The 26,592-nt window shown below is 43.5% G+C and overlaps 1 protein-coding gene across 2 annotated transcripts in view; it reads right to left on the reverse strand.

Annotated features, from left to right (window-relative positions):
- pkn3 (protein kinase N3) overlaps positions 1-26,592 on the reverse strand; it is a 33,716-nt gene that overhangs the window by 2,114 nt on the left and 5,010 nt on the right. Inside the window, exons 4-21 of one of the 2 annotated variants that reach the window (XM_083642123.1) lie at positions 24,331-24,454; positions 23,123-23,274; positions 22,714-22,924; positions 21,270-21,467; positions 21,018-21,127; positions 16,903-17,046; positions 16,081-16,156; positions 15,778-15,928; positions 15,200-15,293; positions 13,561-13,619; positions 9,413-9,482; positions 8,105-8,196; positions 7,557-7,733; positions 3,500-3,562; positions 2,888-2,964; positions 2,533-2,675; positions 1,418-1,525; positions 366-446 (exon numbers count right to left, since the gene is read on the reverse strand). In XM_083642123.1, the coding sequence (XP_083498249.1) occupies positions 366-446; positions 1,418-1,525; positions 2,533-2,675; positions 2,888-2,964; positions 3,500-3,562; positions 7,557-7,733; positions 8,105-8,196; positions 9,413-9,482; positions 13,561-13,619; positions 15,200-15,293; positions 15,778-15,928; positions 16,081-16,156; positions 16,903-17,046; positions 21,018-21,127; positions 21,270-21,467; positions 22,714-22,924; positions 23,123-23,274; positions 24,331-24,454 (2,130 nt within the window). Of the gene's footprint in view, positions 1-365; positions 477-1,417; positions 1,526-2,532; positions 2,676-2,887; positions 2,965-3,499; positions 3,563-7,556; positions 7,734-8,104; positions 8,197-9,412; positions 9,483-13,560; positions 13,620-15,199; positions 15,294-15,777; positions 15,929-16,080; positions 16,157-16,902; positions 17,047-21,017; positions 21,128-21,269; positions 21,468-22,713; positions 22,925-23,122; positions 23,275-24,330; positions 24,455-26,592 lie in introns of those variants that run through there. The other variant, XM_083642124.1, reaches the window with a different exon arrangement.

Below are 26,592 nucleotides of genomic sequence, written 5' to 3' on the forward strand. Positions count from 1 at the left end.
TGGATGGACGGACAGACGGACAGACGGACGGAGGGACAACCCAAAAACATTATGCCTCTGGTCACGAGTCGACTATCCCCGGCGGAGGCATAAAAAGGTATTTTCAAATACCAAAATGCCAAAAACCAATATTTGCAGACTTGAGTAAGATTAGGGCCACATGTAAAATGTATTTGAGTTCTCATTTAACATCAGAAGCCAGAATTCTGATGTTTTTCTCAGAATTCTGATGTTTTTCTCAGAATTCTGACTTTAAACTGAGAACTCAAATACATTTTCATGTGGCCCTAATCCTCAAAACCGTATTCGGTTAATTTGAAAGGAGGAAAGTGAGCTGAGAGCTGGGTGTCTGACTGGAGAATGACCTGGAAGAAATGGTGACCCTTGACCTCCGTGGCGTCCTGCTCTCCTGCTCCCAGCCTCATCTCAGGCTTCTTCTGCAGCAGCTGGAACACAGACAGCAGTCAGTCAAATCACTGCAAGAGATGGGAAGTAACTAAGTACAAATACTCTGTTACTGTACTTAAGTAGGATTCTCAGGTATCTGTACTTTACTGAGTATTTTAATGACAACTTTTGACTTTTACTCCCTACATTTTAACACAAATATCTCCTTTCTACTCCTTACATTTTCAAAACAGGCTGGTTACTTTAGTTTTAAGACAGACAAAACACATGTAACTTTTGCTTCTCTCTCCCAGCTTTCACGCATTATGTGCACCAATATGGTTATTGCACAAATTATTAATCAAACTAGTCTGGTGATGTGCGATATGATGTGCATAGTAATCGGTAATTAATCGTCCCTAATTACCGAATTAAAAAATCTGGCTCCATTGGGTCACCTGCAGGGGTGCTCTTTACACTTCCTCAAAGATTGAGCCCGATCGCATGTAAAATGGCATAGCTGTGGCCAAACACAATTCTGCTGACAGACACTTAGCATTCTTATTATAGGACCACTAGTGCAGTTAAGTATGCTCCTCAAAATAAGGCCATGCTACCAACAAAGCAGAACAGGGCGTATGGGTGCAAGTTGTGCTAGGCTTGGGCTGATGATACAATAAAATATCGCAATATTTAGTGAATATCACCATATTTCAAGAAATAAAATAAAATATCCCCTTGACCAAAAAACAAAGAAAACCCCATGCAATAACAGTGTATATGATGATATTTTGGTGGGACACTATTGTGATATTACATTTTGGATATCGCCTGTTGTGACAGGATGAGTATTTTCAGTATTTCTCAAAAATTGTGCTCCCAAATTTGGTTTTTAATTTCTCCGTAATTTCCTAAATAGAGCTTTGAATTGTGAACCATCCTCGAATCAAATGTCCTTTTAAAAATTGCACTTGACAGCCAGGACAGGTTTGAAGCCATCTCAAAGCCATGTGATGAAGGACCTACTGACCTTCTGGATGAGGGACACGGCCTCGGGAGACAGGAAGCGAGGGTAGCGCACTTCATCATTGACGATGCTGTCAAACACTTCCTCTTCGTCATCTCCGGGGAAGGGCGACTGAAAGAGACGAGTGAAGGAAACTTCTGTAGCTGACATGGTGAGGGGATCAAATCCTATTTCAGCTTTAAGCTTTGCATTAATGGAGGCAACATGTCATGATGGCGAAAAAATCGTAAGGAAGGGGAAAAGGTGGGAGCGGGCTATGGGTCGGAGGTTGCCCCTTTCGGAACTCTTCGGGTATATGACGTCATCATCTCCCGTCCAGAGTCCCTTCCCCGCCGGTAGACTCTCCTGCCGCTGAAACTCCCAAGCAGTCTAAATCAGAGATACGCACGTATTTACAAGTGTCACAGAACCATTTCAAAGCCACCTACCAAAGCAGAAGGGTTCATTTCTTCTCTGCGGCGCGGTTTGAAAGCTCGATGCTGCTAATAAGTGCCTCTTTTTACCCTAATTCTGTGCCGGTGATATTATCTTTTCGTAAATGCCAATATGGCCGGCCATGCCTTCTCTATGTGTTCTTCCGTGTGCTTCCGACCAGAGGGGCGGATGATTGGTATATTAAAGTTATTTATTAGCAGCATCGAGCTTTCAAACCCCGCCATCGAGAAGCAATGCTTTGGTAGGTGGCTTTGAAATGGTTCTGTGACACTTGTAAATACGTGCGTATCTCTGATTTAGACTGCTTGGTAGTTTCAGCGGTAGGAGAGTCTACCGGCGGGGAAGGGACTCTGGAGGGGAGATGATGACGACATATACCCAAAAAGAGTTCCGAAAGGGGCAAGGGTCAGAGGAAGAGAAGAGGAACCGATCGGCTTTTACAGAATGCAGGGAAACAGTGGATGGATAAATCCAGAAGGAGGACGTAATGCAACATAAAGGATGCCAACTGCCATAAAACACCACAGAAGAAGAAGAAAGAACATAACACAAGGTTTTTCCATGGAGTGGAGAATTGTTTTCCTATATCTCTGATGTAGGTTAATTACATTAGAACATTTAATTAAAAGTAAGTGGCTTGTGGAGACTTGAGTACAGGGCCGTTTGTTTGTTTGAGGACTGACCTCCCCCACCAGCATCTCATAGAGGAGGACCCCCAACCCCCACCAGTCCACACTGCGGGTGTAGCTGTTGTCGGTCAGCACCTCGGGGGCCAGGAACTCGGGTGTGCCGCAGAACGTTGTCGTGCGGTCCCCGTGGCCCATTCCTACATACAGACACAGGCTTACTTACTTATTCATACACACACATCATATCCTGATCAAACAGACACACACACACATACATCATATCCTGATCAAACACACACACACACACACACACACACACACACACACACACACACACACCATATCCTGATCAAACACATACACACACGCACACACACACACACACACTTAACCCTCTCTGATGGTTTACCTTCCTTGCACAAGCCAAAGTCTGCGATCCTGACAAAGCCATCTGCATCCATGAGCAGATTATCCAGCTTCAGATCCCTGAGAGAGAGACACAGACAAACAGAGAGACAGACAAAAACAGAGACAAGAGGAGACGAGAAGATCATTTCGCCAGTTTGCTTTGATGTGCGCGAATGATTAGAATGATTAGATTATGCACGCTGGAACGTTAAGCAACGTGTGTACACCTCGCCCATGAGAGAAGGACCGGCAAATGACTTGACACGTTTCACACTTGAGTCGCTCTGCCAGCATACCGGTCATGTCACTACCTAGGAGGTAGTAAAAGATCAGCGATCGCGGGGGCGCGCTTGTGCCGGAAAACAACTTTCCCACATGAAGGCATTACACCGCTTTCTGGTCATTTCCCGGTATAAAGCACATGTGTGAAAACGGCTATACAGAGAGACAGAGAAAAGCAGACAGAGAGGGAGAGCCAGAGTCTGTGAAGGACAGGCAGGCTCTTGCAATGCAGGGTGACACCAAATAAGTGATCTGAGGTCAGTTTGAATAATCAGTTTGAATAGGACTTACCTGTAATAAGTGATCTGAGGTCAGTTTGAATAGGACTTACCTGTAAACAATCCTGTTGAGGTGGAGAAACTCCAGGCCCAGCAGCACACACGAAGAATAAAACCTTTAAATAGAAAAAGGAATTGAAGATGACATGTAGAACAGTACTGGATGTTGGTGTTATTTCCGTGTTTGCAGCGTGTTATTTCCGTGTTTTCAGCGTGACGTGACGTTTCCGTGTTGTGAACGTGTGATGTCTTATTTCTGTGCTTTGAGCTTGTTATTTCCATGTTTTGAGCTTGTTATTTGTGTGTTTTGAGCATGTTATTTCTGTGTGTTTTCAGCGTGTTATTTCCATGTGTTTTGAGCATGTTATTTCTGTTTTGAGTGTGTTATTTCTGTTTTGAGTGTGTTATTTCTGTTTTGAGTGTGTTATTTCTGTTTTGAGTGTGTTATTTCCGTGTGTCTGAGCATGTTATTTCTGTGTGTTTTGAGTGTGTTATTTCCGTGTGTTATGAGCATATTATTTCCATGTGTTTTGAGCGTGTTCTTTCCATGTGTTTGAGCGTGTTCCGTCTGTGTTTTGAGCGTGTTATTTCTGTTTTGAGTGTGTTATTTCCGTGTGTCTGAGCATGTTATTTCTGTGTGTTTTGAGTGTGTTATTTCCGTGTGTCTGAGCATGTTATTTCTGTGTGTTTTGAGTGTGTTATTTCCGTGTGTTATGAGCATATTATTTCCATGTGTTTTGAGCGTGTTCTTTCCATGTGTTTGAGCGTGTTCCGTCTGTGTTTTGAGCGTGTTATTTCTGTTTTGAGTGTGTTATTTCCATGTGTCTGAGCATGTTATTTCTGTGTGTTTTGAGTGTGTTATTTCCGTGTGTCTGAGCATGTTATTTCTGTGTGTTTTGAGTGTGTTATTTCCGTGTGTCTGAGCATGTTATTTCTGTGTGTTTTGAGTGTGTTATTTCCATGTGTTTGAGCATGTTCTTTCCATGTGTTTGAGCGTGTTCCGTCTGTGTTTTGAGCGTGTTATTTCCATGTGTTTTGAGCGTGTTCTTTCCATGTGTTTGAGCGTGTTCCGTCTGTGTTTTGAGCGTGTTATTTCCATGTGTTTTGAGCGTGTTCTTTCCATGTGTTTTGAGCGTGTTCTTTCCATGTGTTTGAGCGTGTTCTTTCCATGTGTTTGAGCGTGTTCCGTCTGTGTTTTGAGCGTGTTCCGTCTGTGTTTTGAGCGTGTTCTTTCCATGTGTTTTGAGTGTGTTATTTCCATGTGTTTGAGCGTGTTCTTTCCATGTGTTTGAGCGTGTTATTTCCATGTGTTTTGAGCGTGTTCTTTCCATGTGTTTGAGCGTGTTATTTCCATGTGTTTTGAGCGTGTTCTTTCCATGTGTTTGAGCGTGTTCCGTCTGTGTTTTGAGCGTGTTATTTCCATGTGTTTTGAGCGTGTTCTTTCCATGTGTTTTGAGCGTGTTCTTTCCATGTGTTTGAGCGTGTTCTTTCCATGTGTTTGAGCGTGTTCCGTCTGTGTTTTGAGCGTGTTCCGTCTGTGTTTTGAGCGTGTTCTTTCCATGTGTTTTGAGTGTGTTATTTCCATGTGTTTGAGCGTGTTCTTTCCATGTGTTTGAGCGTGTTCCGTCTGTGTTTTGAGCGTGTTATTTCCATGTGTTTTGAGCGTGTTCTTTCCATGTGTTTTGAGCGTGTTCTTTCCATGTGTTTGAGCGTGTTCTTTCCATGTGTTTGAGCGTGTTCCGTCTGTGTTTTGAGCGTGTTATTTCCATGTGTTTTGAGCGTGTTCTTTCCATGTGTTTGAGCGTGTTCTTTCCATGTGTTTGAGCGTGTTATTTCCATGTGTTTGAGCGTGTTCTTTCCATGTGTTTGAGCGTGTTCCGTCTGTGTTTTGAGCGTGTTATTTCCATGTGTTTTGAGCGTGTTCTTTCCATGTGTTTGAGCGTGTTCTGTCTGTGTTTTGAGCGTGTTATTTCCATGTGTTTTGAGCGTGTTCTTTCCATGTGTTTGAGCGTGTTCTTTCCATGTGTTTGAGCGTGTTCCGTCTGTGTTTTGAGCGTGTTCTTTCCATGTGTTTGAGCGTGTTCTTTCCATGTGTTTGAGCGTGTTCCGTCTGTGTTTTGAGCGTGTTATTTCCATGTGTTTTGAGCGTGTTCTTTCCATGTGTTTGAGCGTGTTCTGTCTGTGTTTTGAGCGTGTTCTTTCCATGTGTTTTGAGCGTGTTCTTTCCATGTGTTTGAGCGTGTTCTTTCCATGTGTTTGAGCGTGTTCTTTCCATGTGTTTGAGCGTGTTCTTTCCATGTGTTTGAGCGTGTTATTTCCATGTGTTTGAGCGTGTTCTTTCCATGTGTTTGAGCGTGTTCTTTCCATGTGTTTGAGCGTGTTATTTCCATGTGTTTGAGCGTGTTCTTTCCATGTGTTTGAGCGTGTTCTTTCCATGTGTTTGAGCGTGTTCTTTCCATGTGTTTTGAGCGTGTTCTTTCCATGTGTTTGAGCGTGTTCTTTCCATGTGTTTGAGCGTGTTCTGTCTGTGTTTTGAGCGTGTTCTTTCCATGTGTTTTGAGCGTGTTCTTTCCATGTGTTTGAGCGTGTTATTTCCATGTGTTTGAGCGTGTTCTTTCCATGTGTTTGAGCGTGTTCCGTCTGTGTTTTGAGCGTGTTCTTTCCATGTGTTTGAGCGTGTTATTTCCATGTGTTTGAGCGTGTTATTTCCATGTGTTTGAGCGTGTTCTTTCCATGTGTTTGAGCGTGTTCTGTCTGTGTTTTGAGCATGTTCTTTCCATGTGTTTGAGCGTGTTCTGTCTGTGTTTTGAGCATGTTCTTTCCATGTGTTTGAGCGTGTTCTTTCCATGTGTTTGAGCGTGTTCTTTCCATGTGTTTGAGCGTGTTCTTTCCATGTGTTTGAGCGTGTTCTTTCCATGTGTTTTGAGCGTGTTCTTTCCATGTGTTTGAGCGTGTTCTTTCCATGTGTTTGAGCGTGTTCTGTCTGTGTTTTGAGCGTGTTCTTTCCATGTGTTTTGAGCGTGTTCTTTCCATGTGTTTGAGCGTGTTCTTTCCATGTGTTTGAGCGTGTTCTTTCCATGTGTTTGAGCGTGTTCCGTCTGTGTTTTGAGCGTGTTCTTTCCATGTGTTTGAGCGTGTTATTTCCATGTGTTTGAGCGTGTTATTTCCATGTGTTTGAGCGTGTTCTTTCCATGTGTTTGAGCGTGTTCTGTCTGTGTTTTGAGCATGTTCTTTCCATGTGTTTGAGCGTGTTCTGTCTGTGTTTTGAGCATGTTCTTTCCATGTGTTTGAGCGTGTTCTTTCCATGTGTTTGAGCGTGTTCTTTCCATGTGTTTGAGCGTGTTCTTTCCATGTGTTTGAGCGTGTTCTTTCCATGTGTTTTGAGCGTGTTCTTTCCATGTGTTTGAGCGTGTTCTTTCCATGTGTTTGAGCGTGTTCTGTCTGTGTTTTGAGCGTGTTCTTTCCATGTGTTTTGAGCGTGTTCTTTCCATGTGTTTGAGCGTGTTCTTTCCATGTGTTTGAGCGTGTTCTTTCCATGTGTTTGAGCGTGTTCCGTCTGTGTTTTGAGCGTGTTCTTTCCATGTGTTTGAGCGTGTTATTTCCATGTGTTTGAGCGTGTTATTTCCATGTGTTTGAGCGTGTTCTTTCCATGTGTTTGAGCGTGTTCTGTCTGTGTTTTGAGCATGTTCTTTCCATGTGTTTGAGCGTGTTCTGTCTGTGTTTTGAGCGTGTTATTTCCATGTGTTTTGAGCGTGTTATTTCCATGTGTTTGAGCGTGTTCTGTCTGTGTTTTGAGCGTGTTATTTCCATGTGTTTGAGCGTGTTCTTTCCATGTGTTTGAGCGTGTTCTGTCTGTGTTTTGAGCATGTTCTTTCCATGTGTTTGAGCGTGTTCTGTCTGTGTTTTGAGCGTGTTATTTCCATGTGTTTTGAGCGTGTTATTTCCATGTGTTTGAGCGTGTTCCGTCTGTGTTTTGAGCGTGTTCTTTCCATGTGTTTGAGCGTGTTCTGTCTGTGTTTTGAGCGTGTTCTTTCCATGTGTTTGAGCGTGTTCTGTCTGTGTTTTGAGCGTGTTATTTCCATGTGTTGGCAGCATGTGAGGTGTGCTCACCGCGCCTGCTTCTCGCTGAAGATGCTGGCGTGAATGTGCGTCATGAGGTCTCCTCCGGGGGAGTAGGTCATGACAAAGCAGACGTGCTCGGCCGTCTGGAAGCAGCCATGCAGGTGCACCAGGAAGGGATGGTGTGACGCCTTGATGGTTTCAAAGATCCTCTTTTCACACATGAGGCTGAACAGGACCAGACGCAGACATACTTTATAGAGGTTAATGTCATATTTAACCCAAAATAATTTTCAACCTCTTATTCAGAATATTAATGGTTCTTAAATATACTTTATTTTGCGGCAAAAAAGAGCACCTGCAGTTAGTTTCAGTACAAAGCATTTAATGCAAGGAGACTCGACAACCCACTATATTAAAGAGAGCACAGTTCATATGTGCTGTGACTAATTGGGCTCGGAAAGTGATTGCGCATTGCATTCTGGGATTGTTTTCCGCTATATTGGTTGATTTACAACCATAACTCATTCATAATATTGGTTACAAGAGGACGCTAGCAGCTGGCATTTTGCCCTGTGTTCAAGCTGAGCGGGGCTTACCTGTCCACTTCGTCACGTGTGATGATGTCTCCTTTCTTCAGGGCTTTGATGGCGTACAGGTCACCTGACTTCTTATTCTCTGCCAGCAGCACCTTGGTGCAGCAAGGAAAGGTAAGAGACACATGAGATGCACAGTATTGTACAGTATTCTAGTATGTCTGGTAGGGCTGGGCATTATATTGATATATCGAATTTGTGATATGAGACTAGATTTTGGATATGGTAATATGGTGATATGAGGCTATATTATGGTCTTAGATGTTGGATATGGTAATATGAGACTACTGTAGATATTGTCTTACATTTCGGATATGGTAATATGGTGATATGAGACTAGATGGTCTTAGATGTTGGTTATGGTAATATGGTGATACTAGGCATTGATCGCCTTGCCCGCAGCTCAGCTGCTGCGTGGGCGTGGCCTATCGGCCTATATTGATATCGATGTACAGTATTTGGTCAAAGATTTTGTGATATTTGATTTTGTCCATATCACCCAGCCCTATCTTGTTTTAATAAAAGTGCTTATGTGAAATCTGTACAGATTCAAGTGTGCGGAAATTCCTTTTATATTAATAAAAGTGCTTAAGACATCTCACATGTGGCTTTGGCCCAATCCCAACTCACTGGGGAATAAAGAAGAAGACTGACAGATTTCACCCCCCTAGCATCTCACTGGGTGTGTAGTTATTATGCTACGGCCTTGAGGCCAGGAGATTATAAACAGAAAATCTAATAATTTCTTTAATCTTTAGAATACCATCTTTCCTACTTATTCTCAGTATCTATCTATCTATCTATCTATCTATCTATCTATCTATCTATCTATCTATCTATCTATCTATCTAAATTATTAGGATTTTGCTTGTTATTGTAGTACTGAAGGTTGACCATCAGGGAGGAGCTCTAGGGAAAGTACTGACATTACATTCGAGGGTAAAGGTTCTCTTCTGACCATAAAATGGCATCGACCAATGATACAAAAAAGAGCAAACGTCCAGTTGCTGTCGATCCAGATTCAGATTTAAGGGACCCCGGTGACAAAAAAGAGAAAGGGGCCAAGCCCAAACACCGGCAGTTCAGTGACAAATATATTTTGTCTGGATTTAGACTACTTGTACGTCCGCCGATCCACCGGCCACAGTGCCACAAAGAACATGCATGAGTGAGGGAGTACTATAGGCATGAGTGAGGAGGTACTATTGGCATGAGTGAGGAGGTACTATTGGCATGAGTGAGGAGGTACTACTGGCAAAACAGCTCAAGGGGTAGATAAGGCAAAAAAGGTACAGGATGTGAAAAGAGCACCTTTCCAAAGTGGCCTCTTCCCAGAACGGAGATGCAGTTGAAGTCTTCCATCTGCAGTCCTCCTTTCAGGCTGTGGAGAGAAAGTCAAGTTCAAAGCATCTCAAAGTTTCAGGAGTCCATGCTGTCTGTGTGCCATCACATGACACATGAGTCCATGCTGTCTGTGTGCATCACATGACACATGAGTCCATGCTGTCTGTGTGCCATCACATGACACATGAGTCCATGCTGTCTGTGTGCATCACATGACACATGAGTCCATGCTGTCTGTGTGCATCACATGACACATGAGTCCATGCTGTCTGTGTGCATCACATGACACATGAGTCCATGCTGTCTGTGTGCATCACATGACACATGAGTCCATGCTGTCTGTGTGCCATCACATGACACATGAGTCCATGCTGTCTGTGTGCATCACATGACACATGAGTCCATGCTGTCTGTGTGCATCACATGACACATGAGTCCATGCTGTCTGTGTGCATCACATGACACACGAGTCCATGCTGTCTGTGTGCCATCACATTTAAAATCATCAAACTTCTACTGTTTTTAACCATCACGGCTTTTGTACCTTGAAACATCAGTGTCTCCTTCCCACTGTCATACCAACCACTCATACCAACATTTTCGTGCAGCTGGTCATTTTAAAATGACCAACTTATCTTTAGACATTTTCATTTTTCCCATTGCAGTAATAGCATGGAAGAAAATTGAGCACTTGTTTTTTTCCCAGAATTTATATATTGACACCCAAGAAAGTAACCGACTTCTCTTTTCTGACTGCTAGCCACCTGTGTGGTAGGGGATGCATGTCGATGCATCGACGTGTCGACGTTAACTGCCACAAGTCGTCGCTTCCCGGGAGACATCGACACAGTCGTCATGGTTTGAGGCAAGTAACCTGTAGAGCTGCTGTTCTTCATCTTTTCTCTTTTTCTATTTTCTATATCAATGTACTTGTTCTAAGAGGGTACACTATCCCACGCTTTTTGGTTTAGTCCTTCACTATCTGGATTCTGGGCCAAAATATTTGATTGGTACTCTAAGGCCTATAAAATAACCCTTCAGCCGGAGGCGGAGCTCGCCATCTTCAGCTGCTGCTCCCTACGGCTGTACAACAGTCTCTGACGCAGGGGACGACTATCGCCAAGAGACTCATTCTGAAGGAGTGGAAGTCCCCCTCTCCACCTTCTTTTCAGCTGTGGCTGACGGACATGGTCTCGGTTATACATAATGGAGAGACTCCGGTTCCTGAGGACCAGTTCATTTAGGAAATTCGCAATTATCTGGGACCCATTTCTAGCCTACTTAGATGAGGTTAAGAGCGACACACAGCAGCTACCTGCCGGCTGAGCACAACCAGTCTTGGCTCAGGAGACTGTTGAGCACCTACAGATGTGGCAACTGCAATCACTATGACAGCATGCTACAGTACACACTCAAACATCACTATGACATCATCCTACAGTACACACTCAAACATCACTATGACATCATCCTACAGTACGCACTCAAACATCACTATGACATCATCCTACAGTCACTCAAACATCACTATGACAGCATCCTACAGTACGCACTCAAACATCACTATGACAGCATCCTACAGTACACACTCAAACATCACTATGACATCATCCTACAGTACACACTCAAACATCACTATGACAGCATCCTACAGTACACACTCCAACATCACTATGACAGCATCCTACAGTACGCACTCAAACATCACTATGACAGCATCCTACAGTACACACTCAAACATCACTATGACATCATCCTACAGTACACACTCAAACATCACTATGACATCATCCTACAGTACACACTCAAACATCACTATGACATCATCCTACAGTACACACTCAAACATCACTATGACATCATCCTACAGTACACACTCAAACATCACTATGACAGCATCCTACAGTACACACTCCAACATCACTATGACAGCATCCTACAGTACACACTCCAACATCACTATGACAGCATCCTACAGTACACACTCAAACATCACTATGACAGCATCCTACAGTACACACTCCAACATCACTATGACAGCATCCTACAGTACACACTCCAACATCACTATGACAGCATCCTACAGTACACACTCAAACATCACTATGACAGCATCCTACAGTACACACTCAAACATCACTATGACATCATCCTACAGTACACACTCAAACATCACTATGACAGCATCCTACAGTACGCACTCCAACATCACTATGACATCATCCTACAGTACACACTCCAACATCACTATGACAGCATCCTACAGTACACACTCAAACATCACTACAGTACGCACTCAAACATCACTATGACAGCATCCTACAGTACACACTCCAACATCACTATGACAGCATCCTACAGTACACACTCAAACATCACTACAGTACGCACTCAAACATCACTATGACAGCATCCTACAGTACACACTCAAACATCACTATGACATCATCCTACAGTACACACTCAAAGATCACTACAGTACGCACTCAAACATCACTATGACAGCATCCTACAGTACACACTCCAACATCACTATGACAGCATCCTACAGTACACACTCAAACATCACTATGACAGCATCCTACAGTACACACTCAAACATCACTATGACATCATCCTACAGTACACACTCAAACATCACTACAGTACACACTCAAACATCACTATGACAGCATCCTACAGTACGCACTCAAACATCACTATGACATCATCCTACAGTACACACTCAAACATCACTATGACATCATCCTACAGTACACACTCCAACATCACTATGACATCATCCTACAGTACACACTCAAACATCACTATGACAGCATCCTACAGTACACACTCAAACATCTACAGACCACAGAACCAACCACTTCTACCAATTTAATTAACTGCAACACCACCTATATGTAGGGATGGGACCGATCCGATCCAATATCGGTATCAGGTGCCGATACTGACATAATTCACAAATCGGATCGGAATGGATGGAAAAAAGAAAAAAGAAAAAAGAAATTGCAATTCCAGCGCTGGCCATAATTTGCCCATGTATAATAGTATCCTTCTTTGCCTTGTATATTTTCTTAATTTTGTCTGCTTTTTGCAAGGTATATATAAAAAAAACTTTAATTGGCCAAATCTTTGCCTATACTGTATATTCAAGAAAAATATCGGTATCGGAAATAATATCGGTATCAGCAGATATCCAAATTCAGGTATCGGAAGTGAAAAAATGTGGATCGGTGCATCCCTACCTATATGTTGTATAGCAGCTCACTTGCCCTTGTGCATGTTTTGATGTGGTCCACACTAAACCGCCAGTTGAATAGGACTGCCCTACTGTGTGGCACTGGCACATTGTGCAGTGTTGCATCTCACACAACATTAGGGGTGGGGGAAAAAATCGATACACCACAGTATCGCGATATTTTGCCTGACGATATTGTATCGATATTTGGACGCCAAGTATCGATATTGCAAAAAAAATTTTTTTTTTTTTTTTTTTTTTTTTGCAGGCCATGCCAGGCCACCGGGCTACTATAAACTTTAGTTCCAAGGCCAGCAGTAAACAAACGGTAGCATATTTTCATTTTGTTTTAACAGTAACAGTTTTGTCATAACAGTAATTTACAAATTCCCCAGTTACTGAATGGGCTGCACAAGATGTTTTGTGTAAGTGAAGTGAAGTTGCAAAAACTACATAAGTACAGTAGTCCACACACACATCCAGTTAAGGTGGACTGTAAGTAGACTGTAAAAAACAGTTCAGTTTGTCAGGTGCATGCAACTATGACATGACTTTATGAAAGTTGTTGGTCTGTCTACTTGACAATGTTGCTGCAATAAAATGGTTGAAGTCAGATGTACAGACTGAAAAATTGTTCTTATATAAACCAGATGTTGACAAAGTTTTCCTTTGGGGACATCATTTGCAGTTGAAAATGTAAGAAATCGCAATATATCGAAATATTCAATATCGCAATATCGATATATCGCAATATCGAAAATATCGCAGTATCGCAATACTATCGTATCGTGACTCAAGTATCGTTTCAGTATCGTATCGTGGGCATCTGGTGATTCCCACCCCTACACAACATGCAGTCATTCTCAGTGCGACTTACTTTGGAGTGGGATGAACGGCTTGTCCCTTCCACTTGTGGCTCTGGTTCTCTGTTGCAGACTGTTTTTGAGGGAGGCAAACAGACAACCCAAATGAACCAATAGGACAACTGAATGATCCCAAAGAGAAAAACACAGAAAAAGATGTGGCCAAGCAGCCGAGTTGGCCGGAGCCAGACTGCTGCTGCGGCGGCTCACTCATCACACATGCAGGTTTCAGTAATGGGCAGCCAGGGTTTCCATTAGCTGGTAATTACCATGTTCGTGTTGTTGTTTTTACCGGCAAAATCTGTTAGTCTGACACATTTAAATCTCTCCGGTCACAAAGTCTGGTGAAAATAATTTCCTCTGAGCACAATTTGAATTCTATTAAAATAGTCTAAAATTTAATTTCCACATTATCTCCTTCTATTAAGTAAACATTTTTATGATGTGCATGATATAGCCGCAGTTAGGAAGCATGCGCTCGGATTGAAGGCAGTGCGCCTCGCAGCATCGGCAGGCTCTACACAGGTGGACAGTGGCTACCGGCCGCACCTGCATACCAACAAGCAGAGATATCAGTGCGGTACAAAATGCTGTTTTTTGTATTTTTGCAAGGACAAAAAAAGGACAAATAAAGCAATCTTGAATCTTGATTAGTAAAGAGTTTTTATTCCATTTCTTTTATCTGATAATATATGTAGGCCTACAGTTGTAGGAAATTATTTGTGTTTATGTGTTGCCCCAATAGGCCCTATGCATGTGATTCTATAATTGATGGGACTTATTTTATTTTGAATGAATAGAATGTATAAAGTACTGTAGCCTACTTTACTTTTCAATTAAAAACTTATATAAGCTAAATCTACCTGCCTTGATTATGTGCTTTATAGGCTATAGCCTGATATCAATTGTTTTTAAGCTCAACAAACACAGATCTAATATTTGACCAGAATTAATCCAATTTGTCCGGCACACTGAAATCTGGCAGGACACATTGACCGACACGGACACCCTGCAGTCAGTCAGTCAGACAGTCAGTAAGACAGTCAGTCAGACAGATAGACCGATGCACAGACAGTTGGTCAAACAGACAGACAGGCAGACAGTCAGTAAGGCACTGAGACGTTTCTTGGCCAGCCCATTCCGGGTCCGGCAAAAAGATAGAAGAACCTGACCATGAGCTGACCACACGTTTTCCACTGCTGACATGGTCTCTAAGTTCTAAACCAATTTTCAAATACATATCCAGAGTATAGTATATATCCTTATATGAGTGGAGGGGTAAACAAGTCACTATTATTTATTTATTTATTTATATATATATATATATATATATATATATATATATATATATATATATATATATATATATATATATATATATATATATATGTGACCTACGGCAGTGGTAATATAAAATTTACTTATCAACGTGGTGGTGTCCTGAGGTTTTTGATATCAACTTATTGAATCAATAGCGATATCAAAATCCATATTTCTATCTAAATTCCTTACAATATATATATATTTATTTATTTAATTATTTTCATGATACAACTTTGGGATGATTTACTAGTATCAATATTGATGCATCCCCACAAACAGGCCAACTGTTCCAAAGCCTTTCTGTTATAAGACAGAGAACTGAATGTTTACCAGTGGAGTGTCCTTCACGCTCCTCCCCGTGTTCTGGCGTGGAGGTCTTATGGGCTGCTCTTCTGTGAAGTTCAGTTTCACCACAGCAGCTTCTCTGAAAGCCCAAAACATGTGACCATGTGACCCACGGCCATGAAATACATTCAAACAGCGACTATCTGAAAAACTCATAACACGGCCGTGACATTTAAAGAACCTGGCAAGCAAAATGCACCAAAAGCTTCCAACTATGTCATTTAGGGTTTATGTACGTAATTGCAAGCATCAAGAAGTTGTAGACATTAGTTTCAACCTAAATCCTTAATATTGCCATTTCCCTGTTTTTCTGTTTGCTGAGGCTGGGGTGGAAGTGGGCGGTGCTTAGGGCTCATTATGTTCCATTTTTATCCCTTCATAAAAGTTAATCAATTTTATAGAAGCTCTCAGTTGGATATATCGGACCCGCTAGTCTCAATAGCAGTATCGATAAGCTTGGACCTTACAGTATTGATTTTCCAGTTTTGAGAAATTTGGAAGCGGGTCCAGGTCCTTCTCGGGTCTCGATCCCCATCCCTACTAGCAACACCGCAGAACCTTACCCTGGTGGAGAGGTGGTGGACGTGGGGGGTTCGGCTAATGGGGGGCTCATAGCTTCCAGGGAGTTGTTGCAGGGAGGCAGGATAGTCATCATCAAACGGCCCCAAGTGGCAAAGTTCATGTTCATCTGGGCGGCTCGTAGGAAATCCTTCCCTATGAGATGGAAATGGAAGCAGCTTATTTCTCTTCAACAGGTATGTCGACAGGTATGAATCAATCTGAGGGGCAAAACTTTGTCTCTGGCAACAAGTAAAGAAAACCAGGGGAAATAACTGAAGTCATCCAATGACTATAAATGTTGCTACCTTTTGCTTTAGGGAAAATCCTCCTCTGCCTTTGTAGTTTGGGGTGTCGCTCAATGACAGGATTGATAAAGGTCACCTGGAAATCAATGGTGGGGTTGATTATGATCAGGCTATACAAACATGGAAAATACTTATCGTGCATTCCTTTATAACTGGGAACTGGTAATCTTACGACTTCAAAGGTCATGAGCTGGGACGGTGACGTCACCAGAGCTGGTATTTCCCATTCCAAACTCGTAGGAGCCTCAGCAGCACCGACCTCAAAAATCCAAGATGGCTGCGCCGCGCAACAACAGTAGTTATAATCGTAGTCATGTTGTTTAGCACTTCTGTCTTGTTTGTGTCTCATTAAATCAGCTGTACACACAGCACTGCATAACATCTATCTGTGTGGACATGAGGCTGCAGTGTTTGTATGCGCAAAATGCCGCGAAATGCCATGTTATCAACTGTTATTGCTAACAATGGCTAGCCTGGCTAGCGACTGGATCTGACCAATGAACAGTGAACTTCCCAGCTCAAGTTTTCTGCAAATGGAACGCTAACAAAACGGATGTGACGTCATTTAGCCTCAACATCCCAGTTATTTTGTCATAAAGGAATGCGCCATTAGTCCTAGTTCTGATGTTATACAGTTATACATCCAAATATTTACTGCCTTTTAAATTAAATCAGCTCTGGAACTAGAAATAGACTCTATACACACCATCATTCTCAAAATAAGCAAACCAAGCTTTACAACATGAATAACAAAGGCACCCATGCACAAACCACTGTCCAGGTAAGTTAGGGGTTAATGAGCGGCCCATAGGCTAAACTAACCTCGATGAAGAGCATGCCCTGGGGCTCCAGGCAGAGACACATGCCATGTCGCTGGTTGTCCAGGAAGTCCTCCAGGCGCAGGAACTTGACTGCACACAAGGCCCTCCAGTCTCTCCAATACACCGCAATCTCCAGCTCTCTGGACTGGAGCAGCAAAAACACATGAGACCTCCAGCTCTGTGGTTTGCCCTCACTTGACTGTGACTGTTCTGGCTATCAGATGTCATTATCCATCTGATGAGGCTTAGCCATAAAGTTTTATGCCTTATGCTTTGTGGCCATATCCCAGTGATACTCAACTGGCGGCCCGCGCCCCCTGTGTGGCCCGCGATGGAATGGAAAAAAAAAAATTACAGTGCACCTGAACGCAACATGCAAGATACCCGCTGAATAAGTGTCCAAATGTTCATGTCATTCTGGCCAATACTCCACTTCTGTTATAGCATTTCAGTCTGGAATATGGAATATCTTTCAATAATCTATGATGTAGCTGCTAAATTGTCAAATACCGCCGTCTGCTCGCTACCCAGGCACTTATGTACTGTATGTACTTAACCTAACTAACTATCCGGTGTGCACAACACAAACACAACTCCGGCTGACACCCCAAAAACCTACAATCCGCTACAGAAAAATGTATATTGATTGTTTATTAACTGGCCCCTGGCCTTCTATCATTTCACGAAAGTGGCCCCCGGGCAAAGCAAGTTGAGTATCCCTGCCCTATCCTGTAGTTGGTATGATGAGGTTCTCACAGGAAGCAGACCATGCTTGGTGGGAGAGCCTAACCTTGCCTATGTGTGCCATGATCCACGGTTTCTATCTTTAGGAAACAAATACTTGTGTTGTAACTTGGCCACCCAGCAACAATTGAGGCACAGAGATTTTGTCTGCAGCTAGCGGAGTATTGTCTGACCGACTATGAGGCACCTCATTAAGTATGCCCTACTGTCAACCAATCAGAGCGTCCATTAAGCCTGGGTGTAGGTGATATCATTCACACCAGGAAGCAGTCATTCTAAATGTGTTTGATTGTGTTGATGAGCAGACATAGCTTTTCAAAGGGTGTTAGTCAAATTTCCACAGTGCTGCTGACAGCATTTGGTTAATAGGTCCTTTTATTTGTTGGCGCTTGTTGGGTGTGCCATAAAGCTTTCTCTTTTGTATGGATGAAAGTAATATGTGGACACGTTAGTCCTGTGATAGATATTTGGATTGAACTCACTGCAACACCTGAGGGTGTAACAAATGTCCCAGTACCTCTCCAGTGACAGACAGGAAAAGGTCGATCCTCTAGTCTGACTGAGCAACACCTGAGAAATGCAGTTTAACTTGTGTGACAGAGACTTAAGTGGCAGAGTAGCTCAACTCAACTGGAACGTTTGAAGAATAACTAGTTGGGTTTCCATACAAATGTATCGCACATTTTTAATGAATTTTCAGCAAATCAGCAAAACTATATGGGACCCATTTTTAGCCTACCTCGATGAGGTTACGGGCGACGGGTGACTCGCCCGGCTGGTTTCCTATAGACCCCCTTGTGTGAGATCCCAAGTACATCGCTTACAAGCACATAAGCACCTTGCATGGCTGGTAACCCCACTGTAATATTGAATGTTCATTATGTTCGTATGTTTTTGTTTCTTTTCTTTTCTTGTGTCTGAGCCTGTTTGTCTGTTTTGTTTGTGTTTATAAAAAATTGAAAAAAGAAAAGAAAAAAAAAATACTAGAAGCGAGTCGCCTGTTAATCCTGCAGTCTGCAGACACAGCGTGACAGGCGGTCTAAACCTTCATTCAAATGATGTGCTGTGCATTTACCTTACAAATGTATTTAGGGTATGCCGACATCTTCCGCTTCGTTTCGTTTGGAGTTTCACCGGCAGGATGCAAGATCACACTATTCTCCCCAGTTCCCCTCCACCAGAACAGGCGCCCCGACCGACCAGAGGGGGCAATAATGCAGCGGCCAGGACACATACCCTTAATCCGGCTTCCCACCCACAGACACGGCCAATTGTGTGCCTGTGCTGTATGTTCGCCCGACCAAGGGGGCTCGAACCTGCGACCCTCGTGTTGGTAGGCAGGGAATCTACCGCTGCACTACCCGGACGGCCCCTGCACTGAGGTTTTTAATGTGCAAATCGAAAATGTGTATAAAAACAGGTGATTGGAAACCCACCTACTGTAGATCAGGCGTTTTTTTTAAAGTCTGAGACTGTGGGCCTCCCCTCAGACAAAGCTTGAAAAGCCAGCCAAGATAAGTCTAATATTGCTGTTTGACATACTTCAGACCACACCAAATACATAAAAGGTCCGTCATAAGGTCGGTCTGAAGGCATTTATTAGTTTCAGATTCTGGGAAAGTGGGAAAAATCCTAAAATTCCCCCAAACTAGTGAATATCTGAACTATCTCTTTCCCCAAATCACACACATTTCAATCTGGGAACCCAGAGTCTATTTCGGCACGTAAATAGACTCTGGGCCAGCCGTACCTTTTTTTTGAGGCTTCCTGCACAGTGCGGATCTTTCACCCGGGACTTCCACTTCCGTGCAGCGGTGCCTTTTAAAAACATACATTGCGTCGCTTTTATTTTTAATGCTAAACGTCAAACTACTTATATATTCACTAGCGTTCTGGACCCGAACTCTTATAGACGGTTTTCACCAGCTGCAACCCCACAGCACTTCCTTTTTCTCAGCTTCTTCTTCCGTGTTTCATGGCGGTTGGCATCCTTAAATGTTGCATTACCGCTAGCTATTTACTTTACTTTACTTTATTGCATTTAGCAGACGCTTTTATCCAAAGCGACTTACATTAGATTTCAAAGACATAAAGACCGAAAATAGGCTACATTGTTTGTGTCTGTCAGAGACACGGCCTAACGTTAACATTTAATATGCGCCGAATATCAGAATGTGCAATGTATACAGGAAGTAGACCGGATATTCAGGTGGGTTGTGACGGTTGTTATTGTTGTCAAGTTAAAACCGTCTATATTCGCTGGTACTACAGAGCGGCACTGCGGGGAGGCAGAAGATTCGTGCTTTATGGCGGTCGGCATCCATATGTCGCATTACCGCCAAGAGTCTGGGCACTGGGAAGCTGACTCCACTGACTATACAGTAGTAACTTAAGTAACTTAAACAGCGATGCCAGATTAGTCCAGATGTCAGAGCAGGCTTTTATGGCCAGATTAGTGCAGATGTCAGTGGGATTGCATGGCTAGAGTAGGTGGTGTTTGGTTATTTGGTTTATTTGAAAGTTAAAAAGAAACACACAAATATATAATAGTCCCCCCTTCCCACAGACACAGGAAAGAACCACAGTATGACATTCCATAACTAACGAGGATTAAAAAAAACACAGAAAAGTCAAAGACTTATTTCCACTGTGGTCCAGAGTATCGATCTGATCCAGAGGAGAAGAGACGGCTCTCTGTGTTCCTCCTTGGCCTGTCAACAGACGCTTAGCATTAGCAGTGATAAATATCATGACCGATAAATCTAACTGATATCAGACTCAGGCCGATAGGGCTGTGCAATAAAATCGATACGGCAATATATCGCGATACTTTTTTCCGCAATACTGTATCGATATTTCCGAAAACTATCGTGATATATCGCCATATCGATTTTTTTGCACAGCCGTGTGGTTCAGTGACACAATAAGAATACTTTTTATTTCAGTGTGTTCAGTAAGACACTCAACACTGGGTAGTTTTGACTCAATTTGTCCACTAAGTTATCAATATAAAGTGATGTACATATTATTACACTACTTGGGTGGTGCACAGCGTGTTTAGCTCTATTTTTAAATTTTCAGTAAATTATGTAGAGTATTGCAATATATCGCAATATGTATTGTATCGCAATGTATTGTGATACAATCGTATCGCGACCCATGTATCGTGATACGTATCGTATCGTGAGGTCCTTGCCAATACCCAGCGGCCTACGATATATGTTGGTCTCTAGTGATTGGTTGCAATTCCTCTGGGGGATGCCCCTCATAGAAATAACTTACAGAGGGCAATATCAGACTAGAAGATGGAAATGAGTGTAACCTAACCAGTTAACAATTCAGTCTGATATCAGGCTAGTACAAGTCACTGACCCGTTCCAGTTGGATGCTGAAGCTCTGGCCCCAGGCCTCTTTGCCCAGGAGCCTCCAGTGTGTGCGCCCCTCGATCCTGCTGTCCACCGTCAGCACAGCGCTGATCTCCACTGAACACACACAAACAAGACAAACTCAGCAGTCACAACACTGGCCAGTTGTAATGGTTTGAATCGTTGACACAAAGGCAAGTAACGTGGCAAACCAAAAAGCAGATGTTCCTGCGTGTGTTCCTTCCTCCTATCCACTTACTGGACAGCTCGTCGGGCTTGGCGTTGCGTCCCGACAGGCCGGCTCTCATCCTCAGAGGCTTCCCGTCGGAGGGGCTCCCCGGAGGGCCGGAGGGGTTGGAGGGGCTCCCTGGGGGGGCGGAGAGGTTGGCCACACGACAGCGGCCTGGGACAGACTCCAACAGGTCCTGACAGCCCATCAGACACACCTCCAACCGACCTGAGGAGAGAGATAACACCTGTCAATTTAGCCTTGAGAAAGCAGAAAGAATCGACAATATGCATTGGTAAATAATATGTATGAGATGATTAATAGTCTTAAGATGTCAACTGTCTCAGGTTCCATTTCAGTCCAGGAATCGACAGGGTTTTGCTCGGCTAATCTTACTCAATTGGACAGATATTCAGTCATCCTTCAAGGAGAAGATACAACTGTCCCACAAATCACAGAGAAAGCTAAGGTGATAAAATACATATTAAAGCTTTAAACCAAGTTAGATAACTAGAGACCATCTGTGATGCGATCACACCAGCCGTGATACCAGGTCCCCTTGCGCGGGTCACACCCATTTTCAAACTCGGCCTTCGTTTCAATGTCAACTGCACGCCTGTCAAGCTTCCTGACTGCATCTGGGCGGTTTTGAGGCTATCGCGTTCACAAAATCTGTCCACAGACAGACAGACAGACACTGACAGTAGTCGCACGTGGTCAGACCCACCATCGACATCAGCAAGCTTCCAGCGACGGAGGGTCTGAATCACAAGTCTCTGAATCACAAGAGACTTCCGGGGCGCTCCGTCCAGATGCTGGGGGTGAAATCTGCGTGGCTGGGCTGTGACGGAAGTTACGTCATACAGCGCGTCATACAGCGCGTCTTACAGCGAGCCTCCCATATTACAGATCGGCAAGGAAACGCGTTCAGTGGAACGCCATGAAGCACCGTGAAGAGACTGAACTGTGAAGCGCTAAAAGGAGCGACTAAAAAGTAGCGATAGGCTTAGGCTGCGTTACAGAAAGTGTGCCAGAAGGCAGCCAAAGCTTGCAGTTTTAGTCAGCATGTGTGGGCATTTGAGCCATTTGATGTTTTCACCCGGGTCGATTTAGCTGATGCACACATTCCGAATCAATGCACCGCCCACGAGGTCTGTGGTTGGTCAATTCATATGTCTGTCACGCATCCATTTTTTGTCTTGGGGGGTGGGGGTTAACCACTTTTCAGAGTTGTGTTGGCTGGCACTGCGAGACTAGACAGAAACACCTGGCTAAGTACTCAAAATGGCTTCTGTGGTAGTTCCGACACACACGCACGCACACGCACGCGCGCGCAAGCATGCACACACACACACACACACACACACACACACACACACACACACACACACACACACACACACACACACACACACACACACACACACACACAGTGGCGGCTGGGAAAGAATGTGTTTGAAATCTCAGAGTCAACCTGTGAGGCAGGCTGGTTTGAAGAAGGAGGACGAGCCAGTGGAGGAGAGCTCTCTGGAGGTCTCTCTGCAGGCCGGGATGCTCCCCAGCAGCAACTCCTGCTTGATGGAGGTGCGTAGGGGATGCTCCTGAGGCAGCTCGCTCAGACGCCTCTCCAGAGAGAGACGCAGCAGATCCGCTTTCTGACAGGACTCCTGCATCCGAGCCTGGGCCTGACGAACAGACAAACACACACGCCAAAGATCTGAGCTCAGTTTCTATGCAGAGTAGGCCAGTAGGTAGGGCTGAGGCCAATCCATCTATTGTCAACAAATACACTCATGGCAGATGTTACTGTACCGTTTTAGCCTCTACTTGCTACTGCCTGTTACAAGTGGGGTCCAGGCCTCCAGTTGGTACCCCCACCTCACCTCTGCAAGTATCCGCCGGTCCTGGATCTTATGACAGCCCAGATGCTTCACCACGTTCTTGGCCCCCTCTGCCACGGCCGACTCGATCTGCAGGTGGTGCCTGAGCTCGGCTATCCTCAGATCCAGAGGACTGATCATCTCCACGGGACGACCTGAGGCCATGGATGGCATTTCACACATCATCGAAACTGTCTCAATATCAAGCTATTACAACATTAGCTAAATAACTGTGTGCTTGACCTCAATGAATGACTCTATCTGGTCCCGTACTCAAAATACTATGATACATGCACCTGATGATTTACTGCCATTTCTCAAACATGCAGCCTTTTGGTTGATTTGGTGCCGAGTCAATCTGTCGAAATAAGACAAGTGCGAAGACTAGTGCGACGACAAACACTAACATTTGCCTTGCCCACTCAAAGTTACAATTCAAAGTAATACTATAATGACAAGATCCTCAGATGGCAGATTCATTAGACATTAGACTTGCACAACAATCTTTTTTTTCTTATTTGATTATTTCTATGCCATTTGTCATTATTAAAGCCGCTGGAAACCCAGATCCACAATAACCTTTTAACTATGTAATTAAGTGTCATATGTGCATACAAGTATGCATCCAAAATTATTCGACACTAAATAGGGTCGCCTGAATTTTTTTTTTTACACCACACACAATTTAATACTACCGAAGATGATTAGGGTCACTTGCGATTTTATTTTTATTTTTTTTATATAATTTTAAAGTGATAATCTCTAAGATTTCAGCTTTGTTCTCTTGGGTGAGCCCTCACAGTTTCAGAGCACAGAGTACTGCTTTGTTTTTCATTATTTTTAAACCAAATTGTATATATTTGTAATAGATATATATTTATATATTATATTTTTTATCCTTCAATTTGGCTGGGTGGTTAATACCACATTTTTCTATGGTGTGACAATCTATTTATTTTTGGTTTCCAGGGGCTTTAACAGTTTTAATAATGGGTATATTAAAATGCCGTGTGCTTATGCGAATACAATAATGACTGCAAACATGTGTCGATAAGACTGACCCTCTATGGCTTGATAAGACTGACCCTCTCTGGCTTGATAAGACTGACCCTCTCTGGCTTCCCGGTCCCCCTCTCTACTGACCCTCTCTGGCTTCCCGGTCCCCCTCTCTACTGACCCTCTCTGGCTTCCCGGTCCCCCTCTCTACTGACCCTCTCTGGCTTCCCGGTCCCCCTCTCTGGCTTGGCTGACTTTGATGATCTGCATGCGGAGCAGCTCCATCTTGGTGCGGCTGTCCTGGAGCATCTGTTGGGCCGTCGACAGCATCTTTCGGTCCTGGAAAGATCAAATGGACAAGTCCAAACCAGAGTGCTTGTAAAACGGCCATGCATGTAAAGGTGTTTAATAGCATAGGTGAAAATACACAACTTGTGTAGAGAATTTCAATTTCATCAAATAAGCATAGTGGGAGATACTGTTCAGATGCAATCTATGTCTTAGTGCAGGAATGACCAAATGCAAGCAGATTGAGGTTTTCTGTAGTAATTCAGATTGCAGTTTGTGTATGGGGGGGTGGCTGTCTGTGTGTGTGTGTGTGTGTGTGGGGGGGGGGGGGGGTTGTCTGGGTGGATGGTGGGGGGCTGTCTGGGTGGGTGGGGGGATGTATATGTGGGGGTGGGGTTCTGTCTGTGTGTGGGGGGTGGAGGCCTGTCTGTGTGTGTGGTGGGGTCTGTGTGTGTGTGTGTGTGTGTGTGGGGGGGGGGGGGGTATGTGGAGGGAAGCAGCACACAAAGAAATGACAAGACCCAACTAGACAGAGTTCATGACAACTGCAAAGCTAAATGTTTCTTTTTCAATGTTGTAAACTAAATCGAGATGTCAAGCAGAGCACTTTCAGGAAGAAAGAGGCTCAAAACACCGAAACACAACGAATCCGACTGTGACAGTGTGACAGCGACAACACGATAACTGTAAGTAGAAGGCATTTTCCTAAACCATCAAGTCTAGCGTGGTCTGTTAGCTAGTTAAAGCTAATCTACGCCTGTTAGCCTGTGTTCACTTCATCAAATATACTTTATACACGATCAGATATGAGGGTGTGTAGGGTGGTTGTGGTTGACTCTCTGTGTGTGAGTGGAGCCTGATGTCAGCTTCTGTTGTTCAACTTATTTGCAGAGTGAAAGTAATGCCAGGCTGGTGCTTACTGTAAGGAGGTCAAGTGGATCACCACCAGGAAACTGGAGGCGGTTGCTGGTAAGAATAAGCATTTTTTTTAATCTCGTCTCGTGAGGTTGGCCTGTTTGTAAATTCCCACATGCGACTTACAGGTGGCTGTTCTGTGCATTTCTCATATAGGTTACGTGATGGAGAAGTGTGACTGCAGCCAACAATCTGTTCTGAAGATCGTCAAGGCAAAGTAAAAAAATTTAAAGTGTAAATAGGACAATATTCAATGTAATAAATTGATTTGAAATCAAGCTTGTTTAAGCTCATTCTTGTTTGATAAGAATAATTTATATGCACAATAATATAGCATGATACTGAATAGGCAACTAGTAGCAAATGTGTCAGTTTTCAATAGTGATTCAAAAGGGTTTGTATAGAAATGAAAATAAATTCAATAGTGATCAGTAGTGATAAAACACTACACATACAAGGATGTAGTAATTCCATAAGGATTGTGAAGGCATACAGTAGTAAATGTGTAAGCATTGTGTAGTAATTCAATAATAGACATGAAGGGATGAGTAGTGTTTGTATAGTCATTTCCCAAAAGCCAAATAGTGAGACGGAAGTAATTAACTCATTGAGTGCCAGCCACTTTTGGAGAACGGACGCTCCCAGTGCCAGAGTTTCAGAGCGTTTTCAGTGATTTCTCGAGGCCCACAGAATATTGTGTGATATTACTATGTAAACACCGAACACGTACCAGGAAGCACCAGACCTCCACACATGGAGTACCAGGAAGCACCAGACCTCCACACATGGAGTACCAGGAAGCACCAGCTTCTCACGGAGAAGATGAGAGTGTGACCCGCCATGGTGCGCTCTCCGTGCGGGTGTGAACACCCCGCCCGCTTTGCTGCACAAAAAGGCAGTTTTCTCATCTTTCTGGTGAGACGCACGGTGTCAGTGAAAACAACCCACATTCATGTGTCGATAACTAAAGAACGGAGAAACAAACTCTTTTTTCCCCATCAAAGTAGAGGCTTTGTTCTGTCTTTTGGGATATTCTGTGTTTAAATAGTCATAGAAGAAAATATTCTGTGGGTCGTGGAAAATCACTGAAAATGTTCACAAACCCTGGCGATGGCTGGTGACTTATTATTTTCAACTCTGGCGGCAAATGAGTTAAGGACATAAAGACCAGTATAGGTTTGGGTAGGCCTGCCGTTCACATTTGAACCGATACCAGTACCTGGATTTCGGTACCGCTACTCAACGATACCTTTTTTCTGTACTTTTGCTCCGTA

Source organism: Poromitra crassiceps (assembly GCF_964638095.1).
Source record: "Poromitra crassiceps genome assembly, chromosome: 8".
NCBI classification, from domain to species: Eukaryota; Metazoa; Chordata; class Actinopteri; order Beryciformes; family Melamphaidae; genus Poromitra; species Poromitra crassiceps.